This window comes from Rattus norvegicus, chromosome 7 (assembly GCF_036323735.1).
Source record: "Rattus norvegicus strain BN/NHsdMcwi chromosome 7, GRCr8, whole genome shotgun sequence".
Lineage (NCBI taxonomy): Eukaryota > Metazoa > Chordata > Mammalia > Rodentia > Muridae > Rattus > Rattus norvegicus.
Genome location: NC_086025.1, coordinates 133,052,071 through 133,073,632, shown reverse-complemented (window position 1 = coordinate 133,073,632; position 21,562 = coordinate 133,052,071). Strand labels below are relative to the sequence as shown.

Here is a 21,562-nt window from a genome sequence, read left to right as displayed (position 1 = left end):
TGCCATCTAATTTATGCGTGTACAGCAGCCTAAACCACACCCCACATTTCACCTGACCTGCTAATGGGTATTCAAATGGCATACATTTGAATGTAATCATCCTACTGACCAAAGCACCAGTCACAGCCTTCCTTTAACAGTCTCAGTGCCCATCCCAGCTTGTCCCACAAGGCAAGTTGAGTTCACTGCTGTCTTCACTTCTGGTCAGTGTCAGTCACACAATCTGTATGGAGTTACATTCTGTGGAGCTCATGTCAGCAACTATGAAAGACAGGAAGGAACTCACGCTGCTTCCACAATGCCTGTGCTGCCTATCCTATCGTGTGCCCACTGTGCACAGTGCTGGGGGCTCTGTAAGGTCCCAGGCTCCCAGCTCTGGCACTGTATTCAGTCTGACATTTCATGTGACCACCCGCCCTGGGCCCAGCAAGAAAAACCAATCAGCCAGTGCAAAGGGAAATCACTGAGCTCTCAGCCTGACTCTGGACGATTTCATGTGCAGAGTGATATGTATCAGGGTTAAGACACAGCACACAGCATAACCTTAAAATTACCATGTACACATGAGTCTGTATATGAGGGCTGATCTGTGTAAGTATCTATAGATAAAGATGGAAAGCACTCCATTCCTGCTCAGTGTTCATGCATTTTGACTGATCCAGCACAGTGAACCATACTATCAGTACTCACGAAGTCTAAATGTCTCAGTTTCCAGAGTTTAGATTTCCAGATTAGGGATGTCCAGCTTATATAAACACTTCAAAGAAGTCTGGCATGGTGGCACACACCTTTAGTCCCAGTACTCAAGGCAGGATCTATTGTGAGTTCAAAACCAGCCTGATCTACAAAGCATGTTCCAGGGCAGCTAGGGCTTCACAGAAAAACCCTGTCTCAAAACAAAACAAAACAAAAAACAAAACACTTCAAACACTGAAAAATAAAATTATAAAATTAAATAAACACGCAAGTGCCATGTGACCAAAGAAGCATTTGTGAGTCAAAAACATAAGCAGACCATATGTCCATCAACAACAAAGCAAATGAACGCTAGCACAGCTATAAATCTAAGTATTGTGTACAATGAATGAGAAAGCAGAGACCCGAAAGGGAAGCCAGAAACAAAGGACAGCATTCCTAAGATGCCACTTAAGTAAACACAAGAACAGGGGAAGCAGTGCACACAAGTGCACAGGTCCGCCCTCGGTATGTCTGTGGAGTGCTGACTGGGAAGGGTTGAGCCCAGATAATGGAGATGTTTGCCTTCTTTTTTGCTGGTGGCAGTACCTCACCCCCAACTCACCCTCACCCTCACCCTCAGGGTGGCCCCCAACTCACTATATGCCTGAGGATAACCTTCCTGCCTCCACCTCCAGGTGTCTACCAACACAGGCAGTTGTACGGAGTGTGGGGTCTTAGCTTTTCTGTGGCACTAAGCCACATTCCTGGCCAATGTTTTCCTTCCTCACCACCATAGTAGGCTCGTTCATGGTGCACTCCTTTTGTAAAAACGCAATGTAAATCCACTGAACTACTGAACCCAGTTTTACAAACTTGGGGAAAACCTATTCTGAGGACTAGAAAGATGGCTGGTGGTCCTGCTGCTCTCTCAGAGGACCAAGGTTCAGTTCTGAGCACCTATATCAGGGGGCTCATAACCCCCGATAATTCCAGTTCCAGGCTAGTCAGGGCTATAAGACCCCATCTCAAAACAAACATTGCAGAAACAAACCCAAATTCTTGTTTGTTCTGTTCTTTGTTCTTCTTTATTGGTTGGTTTGTTGAGGCACAAGCTCAGTATGACTTGTAACTCTGTATGCTTGCCTCAGCTCATCAAGTCCTAAGACTAGGGGCATGCATCACCTCTCCTGTACTGAACTGCACTGTACTATACTATACTGTACATGCACGCCTGTGCTGTACTGTTCTACACCACACTGTGCTGTGTTATACTGTACTGAACTATGCTCAACTGTACTGTACTGAGCTATACTATACTATACGTGCATCCCCTCCCCTAACTATATGCATCTTTAAACTTGCTCTTAGCCAAAGGCCAAGAAGGTACTTACCCCAGGGTCTGTTGGTTTTAAGCAGACACCTAAGCAAAGAGTATTGGGAGGAGTACACAGAGTCACTGTTTACAATGAGGCATCAATGGGCTGTAATGAAGGGTGTGCATTTTTCCTCAGTTTCTCTTTATCATCAAGCATGTTGTGTTTCTACCAGAGAGGAAGTTGCTGCCAGACCGCCTTCACCACAGCTTACCCCTGACAGTCTACCTTGGTGTAGGTGAAAGCACTAAAACCATTAAACCATAATTTGTCACCACAAGAAACAACCAAAAATTTGTTCTGGCTATTGTGGTTCATTCTCTCTGTAAGGCCAAAGCCAGAAAGAATGTCGTCATAGGTCTGATTAAAGCTTTGGCAATGTCCTAGCACCTGTTCAGTTTTGCTGATGAACAACACATATAGCGCACGGTAAAATCCAAACAGGACTTAACAAGTGAGGTGTATCAAACACAGTGCTGTTGTTGTCAGGTTTCTAGGTGTGGCCGCTGCTCAAGTCATGAGCCGGGGATCTGAGTCAGGCACCCACTGTCCTGTGTCCCTCCCGCACATCTCACACACAGGTCTGAGTGAAATGGAAAAGGTTTAGAGAGGGGTTTCTTCCTCTTAAAAGTGAAACTGAAGACAGAAATCTGCCCAAATCTACATCAACACAGATGAAGAGGACTTGGGGCGCATGTTGGAAACCCCAAGGGAAGTGCAGCGCCTGACCTGGGCTTATTGGGTCCCAGCTGCTCTCACTACTTTGTGAGGAAGAGATACAAGAGTGGGGGTGGGAGGGTCAGATTTGAGGAAGCCCCAGATCTAAAAAGTGTCAGACAGTAGAGACAAACTCCCTCCAGTGCAGGCACACCGTCCAGACAGAGATCTCTGAGGATGATCTAGTCCAAAAGGCTCACTGTGAGCCAGGTGAGCCTTTCCTAATTGGACAGCTTCTCTGTGGCTCTCTATTCCCAGGCCAGGTGCTGGGCCAATCGTGGGCTCTCTGTAGCAGCCTCAAGTGTCGACGGACGATATGTGAGTTCTTCTCATATAATGATGCAGTGTCAACACAAATCAACTGCTCCGTCCTAAACCGTCTGCCGAGTCTCACTCACACACGTACACTAGGACCCTCCTCTGCCGGGTCTCACCCACACACGTACACTAGGACCCTCCTCTGCCGGGTCTCACTCACACACGTACACTAGGACCCGTCTCGTGTTAATTCAGCCTTAGAATAGTAAAGAGCAGAGATGTGGTGCACACCTTTCCTCCCAGTGCTTGGGAGACAAAGAGCGGAGGATCTCGGTAAATTCCAGGCCAGCCTGGTCTAAAGAAGGTTCTAGGTACAGCCAGGGCTGTTACACACAGAAATACAGTCTTGAAAAACCAATAAAATAAAATAATTAAATTAAATAAATAATAATAAAGAGCAGACAAATACTGTGGCCATTTCTGTCTCCACTTTGATCTCTTAACTCCATACATTTCGGCAGACCACTGTGCTCTGTGTGGGGACTGACGTCTCTTTACAAACTTGCATACATTTCTCTATCCGCCAGGACTACAACCTATCTCCTTGTGGCAGGGCACAGTGTGGCAGGGCACAGAAGGGGGCATTTCCTTGGTAAAACCCAAACAATTTCATGGAAACGGATGCTCAGTTTGGAAACTACTATGGAGACCAAGTATTTTACTGCCAAAATTTCTGCTTTACTCTGTAATCTCTTGAGCCGGTCTAACCCCGTATTCCCATGCAGCTTCTCGGTGCACCCTAACCCTTAAACCTGACTTTCCTGAACTCGCCTGACTTCGTGGCCAGATTGTTTTCACACTGCACGGTACGTGTTGCTGCACGGAGTTGGGGCAAGTGCAGAGGACACCTGGGATCCCTCCAAATTCAGGGTTCAGGCTCTTTCACAAGCCCAGCTGTGGAAAATTACTTGCAGGTTCTCGTGTTCAAGCAAGTTCTACTCTCCGATGGGACTGCCATCGTGACCATCAGAAAGTCTGCAGCCCGTTCTCATCTCATGCCAACAGTTACGCTTCAGAAACACTCCGAGGCTGAGGCCATAGGTGACAGTTTTCGGAGGGTGTACATCTTTAAAGATGCCCATCAAACTGTTCCCTGAAGGTTATAAATACTTAGCTTTTACATTTTATTCAGGATTCTGTGAGCGTTATGGGGGTTGGAGGGGGGGCTTGGCCTAGCAAGTGTGTGGAGGTCAGAGGGCAACTGCAGGCCAGTTCTTTCCTTCCATTTCATGGGTCCTGAAAATGGAACCCAGGCTTGTCAGCAGGCACCATTAACCAGAGTCATAGAACTCCTTACTTAAGGTATTTAAAATGATTTCTCTCAGTGCCATAGTTTAGCAGGACTATAATCTTTGGCCAAAACTGAGTACATTTTTTCTGACCCATATCTTGTTACTTCAAGTGTCTCTATCTGCTCCCCACCTCTAACCCAAAGGGTATGGGAAAGCACACAGTGTAGGTTAGGAGGGAAGAGGACCGAAACTCCACAGCCTGGCCTAGCAAGGGGAGGAGATAACTCAAGGCAGAGCCCTGTGTGATGTGCCTGGGGCCCTGGAGTCAACCCCAAACCACACCAGGAAGGGGAAGTAGAACTGCTTCAGGCTGGAAACCTTCAGCACTAAAACAAAACATACAATCTAGATGCTTAATTCACCTTCAGGAAATCGCCTAAGGCCACTGTGTTTGGTTTGGTTTTTTTGAGACCTGGTCTCACTATGTAGCCCAAGCTGGCCTGGAAGTCCCAGAGATCCACCTGCTTCTGCCCTTCCCCAACCCATCCCAGTGAGGAGATTAAAGGTCACACCACCATACAGTTTCAATCTTTATCTTTTGAAGGCTTCATGATCTCTCTTCTTTTGTTTTTCCAGTGCTGATATGTGAGTTATTGATAGAAGAGATTCTAAGTTAGGAACTTTACACCCACGCTCTCACTAAGTCTGAAGGGAAGTGCCTAAAACAGACATTTGATGCAGATGACCTCAGAATCTCAGAAATGTCTCTGCAGAACCAAGTGTGCCAAAACTAGTTGTGAACAAAAGTTGCATGATTCTTTGTACCTTATGCAAAATTCTCCAGTCCCTTATTTTTTCTGTTGTCTCCAAGAAAAGTGTGTTAAGCCTTAAGTAAAAATTTTAATCTAGGGGTTGGAGATTTAGCTCAGCGGTAGAGCACTTGCCTAGCAAGCGCAAGGCTCTGGGTTCGGTTCCCAGCTCCGAAAAAAAGAAAAGAAAAGAAAAAAAAAAAAAACTAGGGAAAAAAAGAATAATAAAACCACAAAATCTCAGGAAAAAAAGAGTACTGTAGGGTAATAATTTCTCACTGTTGCTAACATGAGAAATCCAAAGGCACCTCCTAAGCTACCCCATGTGTGAATGCATGAGAGTGTGTGTATGTTCATCATGCAGCCCTGGCTAGCCTCAACTCCATACATAGCTACCTTTGAACTCTTGAGCTCCGCCTGTCTCTGCCTTCCCAATGTTAGGAGGTGTGCACCACCACCCCCAGCTCCCAGAATGTGCTTTTTTTTTTTTTAATTCCACTAACTATCAGACCTACAAAAGAGATTTTAGGAAATGGTGACGTCTGGGAACTTGTGAATGAGCAGGAACGCTGACAGAGGGCTGTTTCTCCACTTCCCACCTTTGGTGTTCTCCCAGCAGCACTTCCATGTCTCTTTTTAAACAGTGTTCTTGCAAGCATTTTCATGCCTCATTTCCCCCTCAACAGCCCTAAAACAAGATGTTCGCTTCTCTCCTTCACACACACACACACGCGCGCGCACACACACACACAAAGACAGTGGCTCAGGCATGTGCAGTGACAGGCAAGGTTGAGTCCAACAACACTGTGGTCCTGACTTCACTTCACAAAGTGCTCGTAACTCAGAGTGAGCAGCCCCCCACCCCTAAGTCCACCACTTCTCCACCTAATGACCCAACTAGTAAATAACCCCGTCTCCACAGCCAACATAGCTTGTCTTTACCCAGCCTCCCTCCCCTAACACACCCCAGTACTGACACAATGTCAGGCAAGCAGCCCTTGAATCTGCCTTTGTTCTCTCATTCAGACAGAACTATACTCATTGTCTCTGCCCTGACCACTGGCCACAAGGCTGACTAATGCAATCGCATCCCCATCTCCCTCTCCCAGATTCTCTATAGACAGTCTCAGGATCTGCCTCCAGCAAAGCCCATGATACCCACCCAGGTCCTACTTCTGTGCCCATCCCTGGCACCTCAGAGGAGTTTTCTCCTCTAGCTGCTTCCAACCCCTCCTGGTACCTGCTGCATTCTTCAATTCATGTTCTCCCTTTTCTCTCCTGAATGGTCACTCTCCTCCCTTTAAATGACCGTACCCATTGTCCATGAAAATGTTTAAGCTTCCACTGTGAAAATAAAGCCTTCATTCTACCTGCCACACATGCACACACAAATAAATCTTAGCTGCTGTGCTGGTCCCCACCTTTAACTCCAGCAGCCAGGAGGCAGCAGCAGCCCTCTGTGACTCTGAGGCTAACCTGGTTCATCCAGTGAATTCCAGGCCAGTCAAGCCTACAGAGACCTTGTTTTTTAAAAAATACAACTAAATTGTCAATCTGGTCTCAATCTCCTCAGCACACATACTCCTCAGCCTCCCAAGTAGCTGGGACTACAGCTGGGGGTAACCACACAGAGTCAAAGCTCTTTTTTTTTCTTTTGCTTTTTTTTTTTTTTTAAGAGGAACCAGTGTTTTTAACCACTGATCCATCTCTCTAATCCCTAAAAACTCTTTTATTTATTTAATTTGTTTATTTATTTATTTATTTATTTATTTATTTATTTATTATATATGAGTACACTGTAGCTGTCTTCAGACACACCAGAAGAGGTCATCAGATCTCATTACAGATGGTTGTGAACCACCATGTGCTGGGATTTGAACTCAAAACTCTTTTCTTGTTTGGGGTTTTTTGTTTGTTTGTTTGGGTTTGTCTGTTTGTTTGGTAAGACAAACTCTGTGTAGCCCTGGCTGTCCTGGAACTCACTCTGTAGACCAGGCTGGCCTTGTACTCAGAACCTCCTGCCTCTGCCTCCTGAGTGCTAAGATTGACGAGTGCACCGCCACCACCCAGCTATGGTTTAGCTTTCTGTGAAAATGGAAATGGGTCCTCAGCTTGCTGGTGTCAGAGTAACCATATGATTTGCTGCCCAAGTTTTCCTCAAATGTTAAAGTCATCTTTCCTGCAAAATCAGTGCCAGCTGTGAGCTACTCAAGAAGCGCTAAGAACGAGTGGCTGCTCAACAAACAGTAAAGTTTGGTTTCCAGCAGGAGAAGACACCGGTCTCTACCACTTTTTTTTTTTTAAGATTTATTCATTTATTATATATAAGTACACTGTAGCTGTCTTCAGATACACCAGAAGAGGGAATCGGATCTCTTTACAGATGGTTGTGAGCCACCATGTGGTTGCTGGGAATTGAACTCATGACCTCTGGAAGAGCAGTCGGGTGCTCTTAACCACTGAGCCATCTCTCCAGCCCTCTACCACTTTTATGTACGGAAACAAACTATGATACCAAGTTCCAGTTACTATCTCTCAGCCACTCTGTCTGACGGAGAAATCCCTTCCATGTCCTAAAGCAGCACGTGCTTTTCCCACTCTTCCCCCTTGCAGAAAGATCCTGAGAAATAAGTAGTCGTGAACTGATATGGGGCACTCTAAGAAGTCAGCATTTCACTGCTCTCTAACTCTAGATCACACCTGGTAGCCAGCGCCTGACCCCCAGTGATGACGTCACATCCTCTTTCTCACTATCACCTTTACTTCCACATCATTAGAGAAACAGGTTTGCTACCATTGGGAAAGTTCCCTGCTAAATGAATCAGAGACAGATCATTGAGAAGAGCCTAATGGGGAAGAAGTTGCTAAGAGTAACTTCCTGAGAAACCTGGGTTTCTGCTGCTGTCATCAAGAAGGAGCAGGTGAGCCTCTGTACCCACCCCCAACCTCCCCAGAAGCATGTCACAGGCTACCCCTGAGGGGGACTTGGGGGGGAACAGCTGTGCACAGGGGTGTGCCAACGCCCCTCCACCACCTGCCCCTCCACTGTTCAGCCACACCCAACCTGCAGGGCTGAGGCAGAGGCCTTCTGTCTCAGCTACTCTTACTCATCCAGTCTGGCACAGCCTTACCTCATCTACCCTTTGTGTCACGGACCATCACCTTGTGTGTGCCTCATAAGGGCAGCCATTAAAAAGGGGTGGGTTGTTGCTGGGTTAGATTGTTTCTTGTTCGTGTTGTTTGGGGTTTTGTCTTTTTATGTCTTCATAAAGCTTTTCCCCAAAACACATACACTCAGTCTTTATTCTTTGCTTTTACCTGACAGAACACTCACGAGGCCATCAAGAGAGGCCTATCACTTCCTCATCTGCCATTTACAATGACTCTTTGTTCCTGTCCTTAGCGCTTCCCCTAACTCCAACAGAAAAGGCTGTCTTTCCAGCGCCCGGCTTGGACAACCACTCCAGCAGTACTTGGGAATCTCAACTTTAGACTCAGCAAGACCACGTTCCTGCTCCAAGTCCCCATCCCTGTACTCCAAATCTATATGCTCAAATCTCCCTGCTTGGCCATCAGAACCGTGCCTGTGCCTGCGACTGCACAGGTTCTTTCTGACCTGTGGCAATGGGGATGAGGGTCCTACCATATTCTTTCCAGTGGGAAGAGACAAAGGACAGACACACTGACAAGCACCTACTCCTGTGTTATCTCTTCCTCCTCCTCACAGCCATGCTTGAACACTTGGGACCCCATTTCCACTTCTCTCTGCTTTGCACGATTCCCCAACATGGTGCAGTCTCCCACACAATCCCTGTCCCTGGGAACACTAAAGCTGCCTGTAATTCCACCATGAAGACTGCATGGAGCATGAGGCCACTTTAGAACGTTTCCCAAAGAAGAAACAACACCACCAACACCAACACCAACACCAACACCACACCACCACCACCACCACCACCACCACACCACCACCACACCATCATCACCACCACCACCACCAACAACAACAACAACAACAACAACGCCCAGGCAGAAGTCCCTCCTGAAGGCCTCCTCTGACGACTGTGAATCGGCGGCAGTTTCTGAGTCGGCCATAGTGGAGCTGCCTCAGCAAGGGACTGAGGAAATCCCCAACTGCTCTGCTCTTTCTTTTTTGCTTTTGCTCACAGGCAACTCTCTCCCAGGTTCCTTTTTTTTTTTTTTTTTTTTTTTTTTTTGCAGCTCCCAAGGTCAGTGCTTCCCGGAGCTCTGGATATTCAGCCTTCCTACTGCACAGCTCTCCCAGGACAACCTTACTCATACCCGTTATGGAGGGCTCAGCTGCAGGTCAGAAAGGCCAGGCCTTCCAGAAGCACTCAGCCACACAGCCCACTGCTGCACACCTCATCTGTTCGTCCTGTCAGTGACTCTGCCTCTGGCTCCCTGCTGCCCAAAACGAGACCCCTCCCTAAGTGAGGGACAGGGCCAGCAAAGCCAATTCTTTTTTTTTTTTTTTTTTTTTTTTTTTTTTTGGTTTTTTGTTTTTTCGGAGCTGGGGACCGAACCCAGGGCCTTGCGCTTCCTAGGTAAGCGCTCTACCACTGAGCTAAATCCCCAGCCCCAAGGCCAATTCTTTTAAGAAACCTCAGAGCCGGGGTTGGGGATTTAGCTCAGTGGTAGAGCGCTTGCCTAGGAAGCGCAAGGCCCTGGGTTCGGTCCCCAGCTCTGGAAAAAAGAACCAAAAAAAAAAAAAAAAAGAAAAAAGAAAGAAACCTCAGAGCCTAGTCATCCACTAGATCCCTCCACCAAATCCCCTGCTTCTCCATAGTCAACAACTCCCCTCCTTAACCACCTCTTTCCACTCCATCTTCCCTGACCCCACGGTGGAGAAAGCCCAGCCTCTCTGAGCTGTTTCCCTCCAGCCCCAGTCCTAACCACAGGGCCATATGCACCGGGCCCTAAGCGTCACTCTTTACCTTTACCAAGTGCTGGAGCATAACACTACCCAGCTCGAGGGAAACACTGACCTGTTAGTCCTAGTCACTATGAGGATGGTGTTAACATTCTCTGCTCTGAAGAAACTGATGTGGGACTGGCACATCTACGGGCACAGCCACTAAAGCAAAATGCATTCACTAAAAGCTTAAACATTAGGCTTGCATTTTATCTCAGATTTCCTTTTCCCCCCGTTTGTGTGTGATGGGTACGCATGTAAGTACACAAGCTTGCATGTGTTTGCTACCCACGTGTAAAGCTGTACTTGCTGGGGGTACTTGATGTTGGGAATCACCCTGAAGGCTGGCTCTTGCACCGTTATTCAGCGAGGCAAGGTCTTTCAGCCACACCCAGAATCTCCGGAACAGTGTGGCTGGTCTTCCCAGCCTCCTTGGTCTAGGACCCTGTCTTTGCTTTCCGAGGCTCAATTGGGCTGCCACATCCACCCCAGTGCAAACTCCAGTCCCCATGTTTGGTGCTAAACTACCAAGTCATCTCCCTAGGTTTTTATCTTAGGTTTTCAGCTCTTCACTAAAACATTAATATACTTCCCCAAACTTCAATTAGATCAACATTCCAAGATGTGCCATGTTATCCTACAAATTGAGTATCTGTAGTGGATAAACACAGATCCCCAGTAAGAAGTCCTGACCAGCCAGGTGTGGTGATACACGCCTTTAACCCCAGCACTGGGGAGGCAAAGGCAGTCAGATCTCTGAGTTTGAGGCCAGCCTGGTCAACAAAGTAAGTTTCAGGACAGCCAGGGCTACACAGCCAGAACCTATCTCAAAAACAATAAATAAGTAGAAATATGTAAAAATAGGAGCTGTAGAGATAGCTCAGTGGTTACAAGCACTGGCTCCTCTTCAAGAAGACCTGGGTTCAATTCCCAGCACCCACATGGTGGCTTATAACCATCTGTAACTCCAGTCCCACAAAATCTGAACTCTCCGACCTCCATGGGCACTAGGCATGCATGTGATGCACACAGGCAAAACTAACTCTTCTCGCTCTCTCGCTCTCTCGCGCTCTCGCTCTCTCGCTGTGTGTGTGTGTGTGTGTGTGTGTGTGTATGTCTGTATATATGTATACATAGGATACATATATATTTTTTTTTAAAAATGTTCCCTTCCTGCCGGAGGAAGTGGAAGATCTTGTGCTGCGCGACACCAGTAGCTTGGGCTGCACATCACACCCTATGCCACTTGCAAGCACTCCTTGCTAGCTCAGCTCTACCATCACCATGAGGGCAGCGGCTTAGCTGTCGGGCAGGTTTCTAAGTGCAGGCGGAGCTCAGGACCTGCTCCATGCTAAGCATTCTAAAGCGATTACACCAGTGTGGAAATCTAGAGACTGAGGATGAGGAAACTGCTCATAGGACACTAAGTGAAGAAGTAAGACAGAGGGAAGCCAGAAAAGGCATCAGGAGACAGCAGAGTCAACCAAGGCCTGCAAACAAAAAAGCAGAATGTATGCAGAGTCCTCCAGCATGGCTGGCAAGGAGAGAACAAGGAGCAGGAAGTGGGGTTAAGAGAACCGCCTGAGTACATGTGGATGCTTAGAGTTTACCCTGCACGTGGGAGAAGCCAATAGAAGTGTTTTAAGAAAGAAAAGATCATATTTGATTCTGTTTCAAAATAATCACAAGAGAACAGAGCAGGATGGCTGAGGCAGAGAAAGGACTAGGAGTGGGATGCACCAAGGAAGGATGAGGACAGACAGAACAAGCACAGAACGCAGGGGTCCTCTGGGTAAGCTGCTGTGGGGAGAAAGGTGGTGTCCTGCTCACCCCCCACTTCTGCTGGAATGTAATTCCCAGTGTGGTCATGGCTGGAGGCTTTAATAGGTGATTAGATCATGAGAATGGAGCACTCATGGACGGGAGTAATGCCAGTTCTTACAGAAAGGCTTCAGAAAGGCCTGTTCCCTCCTATTTGAGGATGAGGAAGAAGGCACCATCTCTGGGGATCAGCACAAGCCCTCACCAGAATGGATGCACTGGCTTGATCATGTCTTACTGACTTCTGAACTATGAACAACGGGTGTTTCTTAAATACCTATATTTGTGGTGTTCTGCTATAGTCGGGAACAATCTTGAGGGTGTGTTAGTGCTCTCATGGCTATGACAAGATACATACCAGGGAGAAGCAACTTAAGATTATCTGGCTTTAGAGAACAGACCATCCCATCAAGGAAGGTATGTGTCAGCAGAGGACCTCCTGTTCACACCTCAGCAGACCAGGCAGCACATAAGGAGACAGTGAACTTGGGTCTGTGTGTTTTCTCTTTCCTTTACCTTTAGCCAGTCCAGGACGCAGTGAGATGTGCTGCCCATGCTGAGATGGGATCTTTCTACTTCTCAGCTCATCTCTCCGGAAAAGCCTTTGAAGATATACCCAAAGTTCCATCTCATTAGTACACTCAGGTTTCTTGGCCCAGTCACATTGACAATGGAAAGTAGCCATCAGACAGTGGGCATCCTGAGATGACTCTCTTTGGAGAGAGGAGGCAGATGGATGAACCAGGGAGGAGGGAGTGCTGGTTTTGCTAAATAATCAGTGTCTACAAGGACAGCAATGGCACTCACAGCAGAGGGTGCAGTGCTAGAGATTAAGACCTGGGAGTCAACTGAAGGCTGCTGAGAGCTGAAGCCCTGGGCACGCATGAAATTGCTCTAAGAAAGATGCCAATAAGGAATAAGGGTGTTACTGAAGTCACCTGCATCAGAAGAGTGTGGAGCAAGACGCCAAAAGGGAGTAGGAGAACAACCTGGGTACCACAAAGTTTCTTCTTCTCAAAAAGCATTAAAAAATTAAAAACAACAATGGACCAATTGCAGTGCAACAACCCAGAGGTGCTGCAGTCTGCGCCTGGAAACAATGTTTCATTCAGTAGTCTGCTGAGCTAGACCCAGCCGACTGAGCCATGAGCCATGAGCAAGGCAAATGGTCGGAGGCAGTCTGCTTCTCCTACCTACTGTGTACAGCCAGGCCACTCACACGAAATTCTGGGAAGGGTTTGTGTATTTCTCCCATCTTCTCCAGGGGAAGAACTGGAACAAATGTAAATGCTGAAGAGTCAAGATGTATGAGGAGCTAAGAGGAAAAAGGCAGGGGGTGGGGGGGGGACCAGAGACAGATACTAGCAGGTCCAGAATACCACAGAGAAGGGATAGCTGATGGGGTTGAGGGCACCAGCCGGGTATGCACTTTAGAACAGGGAGGGAGTGGTTTAGTCTCTGGGAAAGAAGGGTGGGAACCGCAAAAAGGCTCAGGGCTTAAGAGCACCAGAGCTCTTGCACAGGAACTGTGTCCAATTCCCAGTTTTGGAGGATCCAAGTCCCTCTTCTGGACTCCATGATACACACTCATGGATAGAGGCATTACATAAAAATATAAACAAGTCAGCATCCAGGAGGCAGAAGCAAGCAGATCTCTGAGTTTGAGGCCAGCCCGGCCTACATCCTAAGTTCTAGGACAACCAGAACTACATCCTGAGACCCTGTCCTAAGAAAGAAAGAAAGAAAGAAAGAAAGAAAGAAAGAAAGAAAGAAAGAAAGAAAGAAAGAAAGAAAGAAAGAAAGAGAGAGAGGGAGGGGGAGAGGGAGGGAGGGAGAGAGAGAGAGAGAGAGAGAGAGAGAAGGAAGGGAGGGAGGGAAGAAAAAGAAAATCATGCTCACAAAGTGCATCCACACCACACAGCACATCACACCTTAAACCCATGAAAGAGTCTCAACAATCAACAACAAATGGGTTACCATGTGCTCAGAAACATGAGCAATGAGTTAACATGTGCTAAATGTTCCCTACGTGCTATTACATCAAGTCTAGTAAGAAATTTCGTCTTTTTTGTATGGATAGAACCAGGGTTTAGGCAGTTCATCCAAGGTCACACGGCTAGCTAAGGGATATGGCCAGGATGTGGACCAAGGCCTACCAGATAACAACACATGTTTCTCAAATAATTATACAGCCCCATCTCAGGCCAAGATCAAATCACCAAGATAGAGACCTGATTTTCCCATTCAAATCATACTGAACCAAGCAGAAACTCATTGTCCTCCTAAAACCATATTGAACAAACAAGGGAGAGGCTGAAGAGACAGCTCAGGGCTTCCCACTTACTGCCATGTAAAAGACCACTCTCCGTTCCCAGCACCCAACACACACACACACACACACACACACACACACACACACACACACACACTTAAACAAAAGTAAGCCAGGCATAGTGGTGCACGCCTTTAATCCCAGTACTCAGGAGCCAGGAGCTGGCAGATCTTTGAGTTAACTGCCAGCTTGGTGTACACAGCAAATTCCAGGCTAACCAGAGTATGTGTGAGACCCTGTCTCAAAAAATAAAATAAAGGACTAGAGAGATGGCTCAGGCAGTTAAGAGCATTGATTGCTCTTCCAGAGGTCCTGAGTTCAATTCCCAGCAACCACATGGTGGCTCACAACCATCTGTAATGGGATCCAATGCCCTCTACTGGTGTGTCTGAAGACAGCTACAGTGTACTCACATATATGAATAAATAAATAAATCAAAAAAATAAAATAAATAAATAAAACAAAATAAAGACAAGAAAATAAGATAATATAAATAAAAACGAGGGGCTGGAGAGATGGCTCAGCAAGTAAAAAGCACTGGCCCTACTTTGAGGCACTGTTTCTCTGTGCAGCCCTGCCTTCCTAAAACCCATTCTAGAGACCAGACTGGCCTTAAACTCAGAACTCAGATATCCTCCTGCCTCTGCCTGCCTCTGCTGGGATGAAAGGTGAGTGTCTCTACCCATACTCTGGGTGTTCTTAAGAAAACCTGGGTTCAATTCCCAGCACCCACATGGCAGTTCACAGCTGTCAGTAATCCAAAGGGGATCCAGTGCCTCCTCTTCTCTGAGGGCACTGCACACACATGGTGAACACACATCCATGCAGGCAGAACACTCAGACACATAAAAATAAAATATGCACGTAGTAGTCAGGCTTGCAGTCCCAGCACTTGGGAGGATGAAGCAGGAGGATGGAGAGCCACAGGCCAGCCTGGACTACACAATAAGACTCTGCCTCAAAATAATAAAGTTATTTCAAAGAAAATATAGGATCTGGAGAGATGGTTCCATGACTAACAGCACTGGCTGCTCTTCCAGAGGTCCTGAGTTCAATTCCCAACAACCACATGGTGGCTCAAACCATCTGTAATGGGATCTGCTGCCGTCTTCTGGTGTGTCTGAAGACAGCTACTCATATACATTAAATAAATAATATTAAAAAAAAAAAGGGGGGGCTGGGGATTTAGCTCAGTGGTAGAGCGCTTACCTAGGAAGCGCAAGGCCCTGGGTTCGGTCCCCAGCTCCGAAAAAAAGAATCAAAAAAAAAAAAGAATTGCAACAACAGGCAAGAGAGGGATGGGCATTACCCTACATTAGGCATGGGAGAGCAACAGAAAACTGTATGATTATGATACAAACACTGGCAGAATCCTTTTAAATTATTTAAATAAATAAACAATTCATATGTGGTAGCGTACACCTTTAATCCCAGCACTTGAGAGGTAGAGGCAGGAGGATTTCTGTGAGTTTGAAGGTCAGCCTGGTCTATAGAGTAAGTTCCAGGACAGCCAGGTCTACATAGAGACCCTATCTCAAAATAAATACATATGTAAATAAAATAAGTCTATAGGAGCCAGGAGTGGTGGCACACACCTATTATCCCAGCACATGGGAGGCAAGACCAGTAGAATCCACAAGTTCAAAGCCAGCATTCTGGGCCAGCTCCCCCCGCCCCCAATCTCTCTCTCCCTCCCTCCTTTGAGCGCTTGCCCCCCACATCTCAAAAATACAAAGCAAAACAACAAAAACCCAAAACTTAAAAAAGCAAAGGAGCTCTCCAGAGCTGAATGAAAGTGAGACATCACCATGGGAGAGCACTCAGCTAGCCTATCAGCCCTGACTCAATCCCCAGCACTCCAGTAAACATAAACACACTTCTAACTATGAAGTCAGCACTGGCCAACCAACGGCCTACTGTCAATAACCCTCGTCAACACCCAGGGCCCATGTGGTAGAGGGTGGAAACTGATTCCCACAAACAGTCTCTGACCTCCATTCTCTCACACACGCACGCACGCACACACACACACACACACACACACACACACACGAATAGATAAAATGTAATTTCAAACTGTAATGAAAGCCTACAGGACTGAGGGTAGAAACCAGCGGTGGAATGCTGGCTCAGCAGTAGCAATGTAAGAACAACAATCTATGTTGCAGATGTGAAAACTCTTAGCAGCACGGACCTCAGCTGTAGCTCTGGGGTGCGTGCTTAGCCCACAGCTCCATGAGGGACATCTCTGGGGGCAGTGACCAAGCTTGCACTACAGGTAAACAGAAGCGATGTTGGCTGGCTCATTTCACTACAATCTACCCAGCACCTCCCTTTCCTTCTCAACTCTGCTTCAGCTCCTAAGAAGGTGCCTTCCGTGCCTCCACCTTCAGGGTGGACTCTGCAGATTCCAGGCCTGAGAGACAGGGAGTGAAACATGTAGAGACAGAGACAGGAGGCTGCTCATGCCCAGAGAAGTGTTCAAACAAGAAAGGGAGGCTCCCTTCCGGTAACTGTTGTTTTATCTTAAATACCTTTCCAGTTGCCCTCTCTGGGCTGTTCTCAGACACGGAAAGACTTGCTCACCCTCCAACCTGCAGCTAGGGTGAGCGGTTCCTCACACCCTTGTTCCCTCACAGTGAGCTCTGCACCAGCCAAATCACAGCCTTCGCTAACCACACAATCCAGTATTTACAGTTCTCTGCTGCTTTTCATGATGGCGAAGCACACAGCTTCCTCCTTTCTTAGAAGGCAGCCCCCTGAGCATGGCTCTGTCATGGTCTGCTGTGATGTTTTGCTGACATTTTTAAGAGATGTCCTCTAGCAGCTCAGAGCTCCTTGAAAGCTGGCAAACCTCCTGCTTACCACCGCACACAGAGAGACACAGAGGAAAGCAGCATGCAGGGACCCCGGGTTGAGAACCACCAGGACTGTGCAGAACTGTGGCACAAACACTGCACGTAGCGCTTCCTTAGAGGAAGAGAAAACTATTGTGCAATCACAACTCAGCTATTTAAATCGTTCAGATCCCATAATTACATCACAGCTTGAGATAATAGCTCTCACTAGAGGTGCAGCTTTAAACAAACGCTTAACCTTTGAGTCCAAATCTTCCGTCTGTTAAAGCGAAAGGGGCAGGGGGACTGAGTGTACCTGTTATAACCTCATCAAGAAGTGTAGTGATGCTCTGATGACTTCATGAAAGCACCACACAGGGGACCGGACAGATTTAAAGAAACAATTCTCATTAGGTCCTTCAACACTGTGGAGCGACAGATGACAGACACATGAAGCTCTTGAGAAAATATTCAAACAGGGACTAGGTTAAGAATCCTATCCAACTCATCTATCAAAAAATTCATGTGTAAATTCAGTTTCTAATCAGTTCTCTGGAGAGTTTCAGGCTGTCAGGGCGGGAGAGGTTTACAGCCACTCAAGTCCATGGTGAGCAGCCCGTAGCAGCAGAACCACCATACAGGGCTCTGCACTATGCTCTGCGGCAAACAGCCCAAAGGAGGCACGGACCTGAATCTCAGCAGAGCGGCTGATCTGTGACCAAAGCCTGCAGCAGAACACACACAAAGAAAATGCTCCAACAGTCCTTTGCTCAGACTCTCCTATCTTTAGAACCAAGTAGTGCCTGAACCTACAAAAACCAGCCAAGGAAAGAAGGAACTCACCAATGTCAGCAAGTCATGACAGAGGCTTTGGAAAAAAACAAAACAAAACAAAAAAAAAAAAGTTTTTCTGTCAGAATAGTAATTATTTTTTAAAGGGGGCAAGATTAGTTCAAAATATGCTGCAGATGTCACAAACTTCACAGATCTGAGGACCCTTGGTTTATTTTAACTTGAACTCCGAATAGCACCTTCCTACATCTCTAGCCAACCATCTGTGTACTTGAAGCAAGACAGACAGATGGCCAATACGCTGACACTGCAGGCTCAAGGTTCCTCAACTGCTATTTCCTTCTAGAGCGCAAAGGCATAAGATGCAGGACAATGCAGTACAAATCCTTAAGAAATAAATTTAAACTAAGTCATGTGCCCATCAAAGTACCCTCTGTAGAAGAATGACCAACTCACTCATCCTTAAAAAAAACATTTAAACCCTGACATTCTCAGTTTCTAAGGCTTTCACGCCTTTCAGGGAGTAGGGTGAGCAAATCCGTAGTGGATCCTCAAAATAGCTCTTTCTAAAGATGTCTAGAAACACCAAGAGCTGTAAGCGATAATTGTGTGGGGCAGATCCACACCAAGGGGAGCGCCCAGGATTTCCCTTAACCAGTAAAAGCAATCAGACCCTATTTTTAATCTCCCCCTCATGCAAACATCCAGGCAAGCCTCCCTTTCTGGCTAATGAAAGGTATAGCTGATTTGTTACTAAAAGTAAGAACTGTTTTTAAAAGGTTTGAATGGGATTCCTAACCCTCAGTGGCAACACTTTCACAAAAAGATAGCACGAAAAAACAAAACCATAGGGGAAATATATTCTAAATATATTTTAACGAACTACTTCAAATGCTTTAAAAAAAAAAAACAAAAAAATACGATAAATATTTTAACCAAAGGTATCATGGGGCAACCAGCCCAAAGGATTCCTATCTTCTTAAATGCTTCCCCATTGATTAATTAAAAAGTAATATGTTGATAATTGCATGCAGGTGAAAAGATCACCACCCTACACATTGGGAAAGCCTTAAAGGGTTATTAAAATTAATTATTTCCTTCTTCAATCGAGTAAGATCTGTAATGCACTTCAAATGCACTTCTGACTATTCGTGATTTTCAGAATGGGGGTGGGGGGGCGAAGCCCAGTGTCATGACAAGTTAACAAAAAGTCGGAACTAGACCGCTCCTGGGAACTTGGTCGCATTCCTTACTCTTTTTCAAATCAACAGTTTTTATTGAACGTGAAAAATACTGGTGAGGGCCTTTGGCAAATAATTCAACAATATGCAACTCTGGAGACATCAGCGAAGTGTACTGACACCGAGAGCGGAGAAAATGCTGCTTTTGTTCAGAGGCCGCCTGTGATAAAAACAGGAACTTTACAGAGAGCTGATCGCCACAGCGCATTCGCCTGACCACATGCCCCCAGCAGGCACTGAGGTTCTCATTGTTGTCCAAGGCACTTCTCTTGTAACAGAGACTAGATTTAGCTCATGTTTGAAATTATCTACATAAACCCAACCCTCCCTGTACCAATCCATTGTCAAAAGAAAGAGGGTGCCGGCCAGGATTTGCATGTACCCGGTAGCCACCTCTACGAAGACTCCAAAAGGTGACCAGATAAGGAAAACCTAGCCTGAATACAGGTGCCAAGAAAAGCCAGCTGCACCCCAGGACAGAGGTGGTTTAGAGGCAGCGGATCCGGTTCTCTCTGGGTTAGCGCCACCGCTTCCGACCTCCCTCGGACCCTCAATGGCTCCCCCGCTCCTTTCTCACGCCTGTCACTGGTGAGGCACCTCGCATTGTTAGAGGAGCAGGAAGAAACGCAGCTGCGGCGTTCCCCTGCGCCTCGTTCTGAAGCAGGAGAGAGGGTGCAGGCGAGCGGCCCTTCAGGAGAAAGGCAGCAGAGGGGCAAGGTGTCAGCCGGAGGGCGCAGCTTTGTCTCCAGCTGACCGGTCCCCTCGTCCTGCGGGGCCCCCAGGGACAACAATGAGAGCTCAGCCGCGCTTCGCGGCTGGGGAGCGGCGAGCCCCGCCAGCCCAGCCGCCCACAGGCCGCCGCCCGCCCGCCCGGCCCGCCGCGCGCCTACCCTCAGACAGCTCCAGCTCCAGCTCCGCCAGCTGCGCCCGCACCTCCGGGGGCAGCGCGGCCACCGCGGCCGGCGACGGCTCCAGGCCTCGCTCCGCCATCGCGGCTGCGCCAGCCACACTCCGGAAGACGAGAGGGGGCCGAAGGAGGGACGGACTGACGCGGGCCCACACCCGGGCTACAGGATCCGGCTCCAGCCGCCGAAAGCCGCCGGCACTGCCTCTGCCGCCGCCGCCGCCGCCATTGAGCGAGGGTCACGTGAGCGCGCAGCTCCGCCCCCGGCCTGGAGCTCGCCCCGCCCCGGAGGCGCAGGACGGGCGTGGCTACAGCGCCCTCTGCCGCGGAGCGTCTGGAACGCAGGCTGCTGTCGCCTGCTAGGCTCTCCTAGAGGAGATGCAGCACCTGCTGCACAGGGCGCCTACCTTCCACAAACTCTCAAGCAAGAGGATTCGCGTGCTTTGGCTTTACTTCTTCCAGAACCCTCTCACTCGGGAGAGCATTCATCTGTCGTGTCCTTTCCCCCATTTTCTCTGATGGACCTGCCTACAGGCCAGGTCCTTCACCCACCCCAGATTCTGAATCATGCCTGCCAACAATGCTTTTTTTTTCTTCTTTTTCTGGGCATCTTGTAATCCCAGCATTTAGGAGGTAAAAACCGGAAGACCTAAAGTTCAAGATCATTCTCTCTTCAGTGGGAGCCAACCTGGGCTATATGAGACCTGTCTCAATACACAAGAAAAAAAGATTACAGTAGAACTTGCTTCATCTTGCCTCGACTCCTAAAGACTTATAAAAGAACTTCCGTGGGAATAGGGAGTGGAGACATGGTTCCGTGGTTAAGATTGCTGTCTGCTTTTGCAGAAGGCCCAAGTTCAGTTCTCAGCACCCGTGTAATGCCTTCTTGAGGAGTGCTGCACACCTACCTCTACACACATCTCATTATGTATAATGGTACAGGCCTTTTATCCCAGCACGCGGAAGGCAGAAGCAGGCTAATCTCTGAGTTCGAGACCAGCCTGATCTACATAGTAAATTCCCGGCCAGCCAGGGCTACGCAGTTGAGACCCTGTCTCAAAAAAAAAAAAAAAAAATCGGGGTTGGGGATTTAGCTCAGTGGTAGAGCGCTTGCCTAGCAAGCCAAGGCCCTGGGTTCCGTCCCCAGCTCTGAAAAAAAAAAAAATCTCTCTATGCAGTCTTGCCTGACCTGGAACTGTCCACTTAACTGACAAAGATACATTTCTATCTGTCTCCTGAGATTAAACCGGTGTGGTAAGGGTGTGCCTGTATTCCAGCCAGTGGATTTAAAGGTGATCACTTACCAGAGCAGCCATGGTGTTGGACTAAAAGTTCTCTACACCACCCCATCTTAGGCTTAAAAGTCCTCTTACGGTGAGGACAAACTAGGTTCGTTCCTGCTTATGGTTAAACTTTTGTTTCTCGAGGATTAGTCTGAGCCTCACCTATAACTGTAACTATAAATGGTCCTGTGGGTGGCTGTTCCAAAAAAAAAAAAATAGCAACCTTGTCTTTGTTACAGGTGACTGTGCTCACCTTGCAACAGTTGCCATCCTCACCTCAGCATGACTTTGT

General features: G+C 47.5%; 1 protein-coding gene across 8 annotated transcripts in view; it reads right to left on the bottom strand.

Moving 5' to 3' along the window:
- Dip2b (disco-interacting protein 2 homolog B) overlaps nt 1-20,240 on the bottom strand; it is a 178,038-nt gene extending 157,798 nt beyond the window's left edge. For 6 of the 8 annotated variants that reach the window (XR_005487417.2, XM_017595330.3, XM_017595331.3 and 3 more), the window contains exon 1: nt 19,974-20,238. Coding sequence is in view for 7 of the 8 variants with exons in the window: in XM_017595330.3 (XP_017450819.1) it covers nt 19,974-20,073 (100 nt within the window). In the remaining variant the exon portion in view is untranslated. Of the gene's footprint in view, nt 1-19,973 lie in introns of all 8 variants that reach the window. The other 2 variants (XM_039080376.2, XM_063264367.1) reach the window with 2 other exon arrangements.
- Between the last annotated feature and the right edge of the window lie 1,322 nt (nt 20,241-21,562).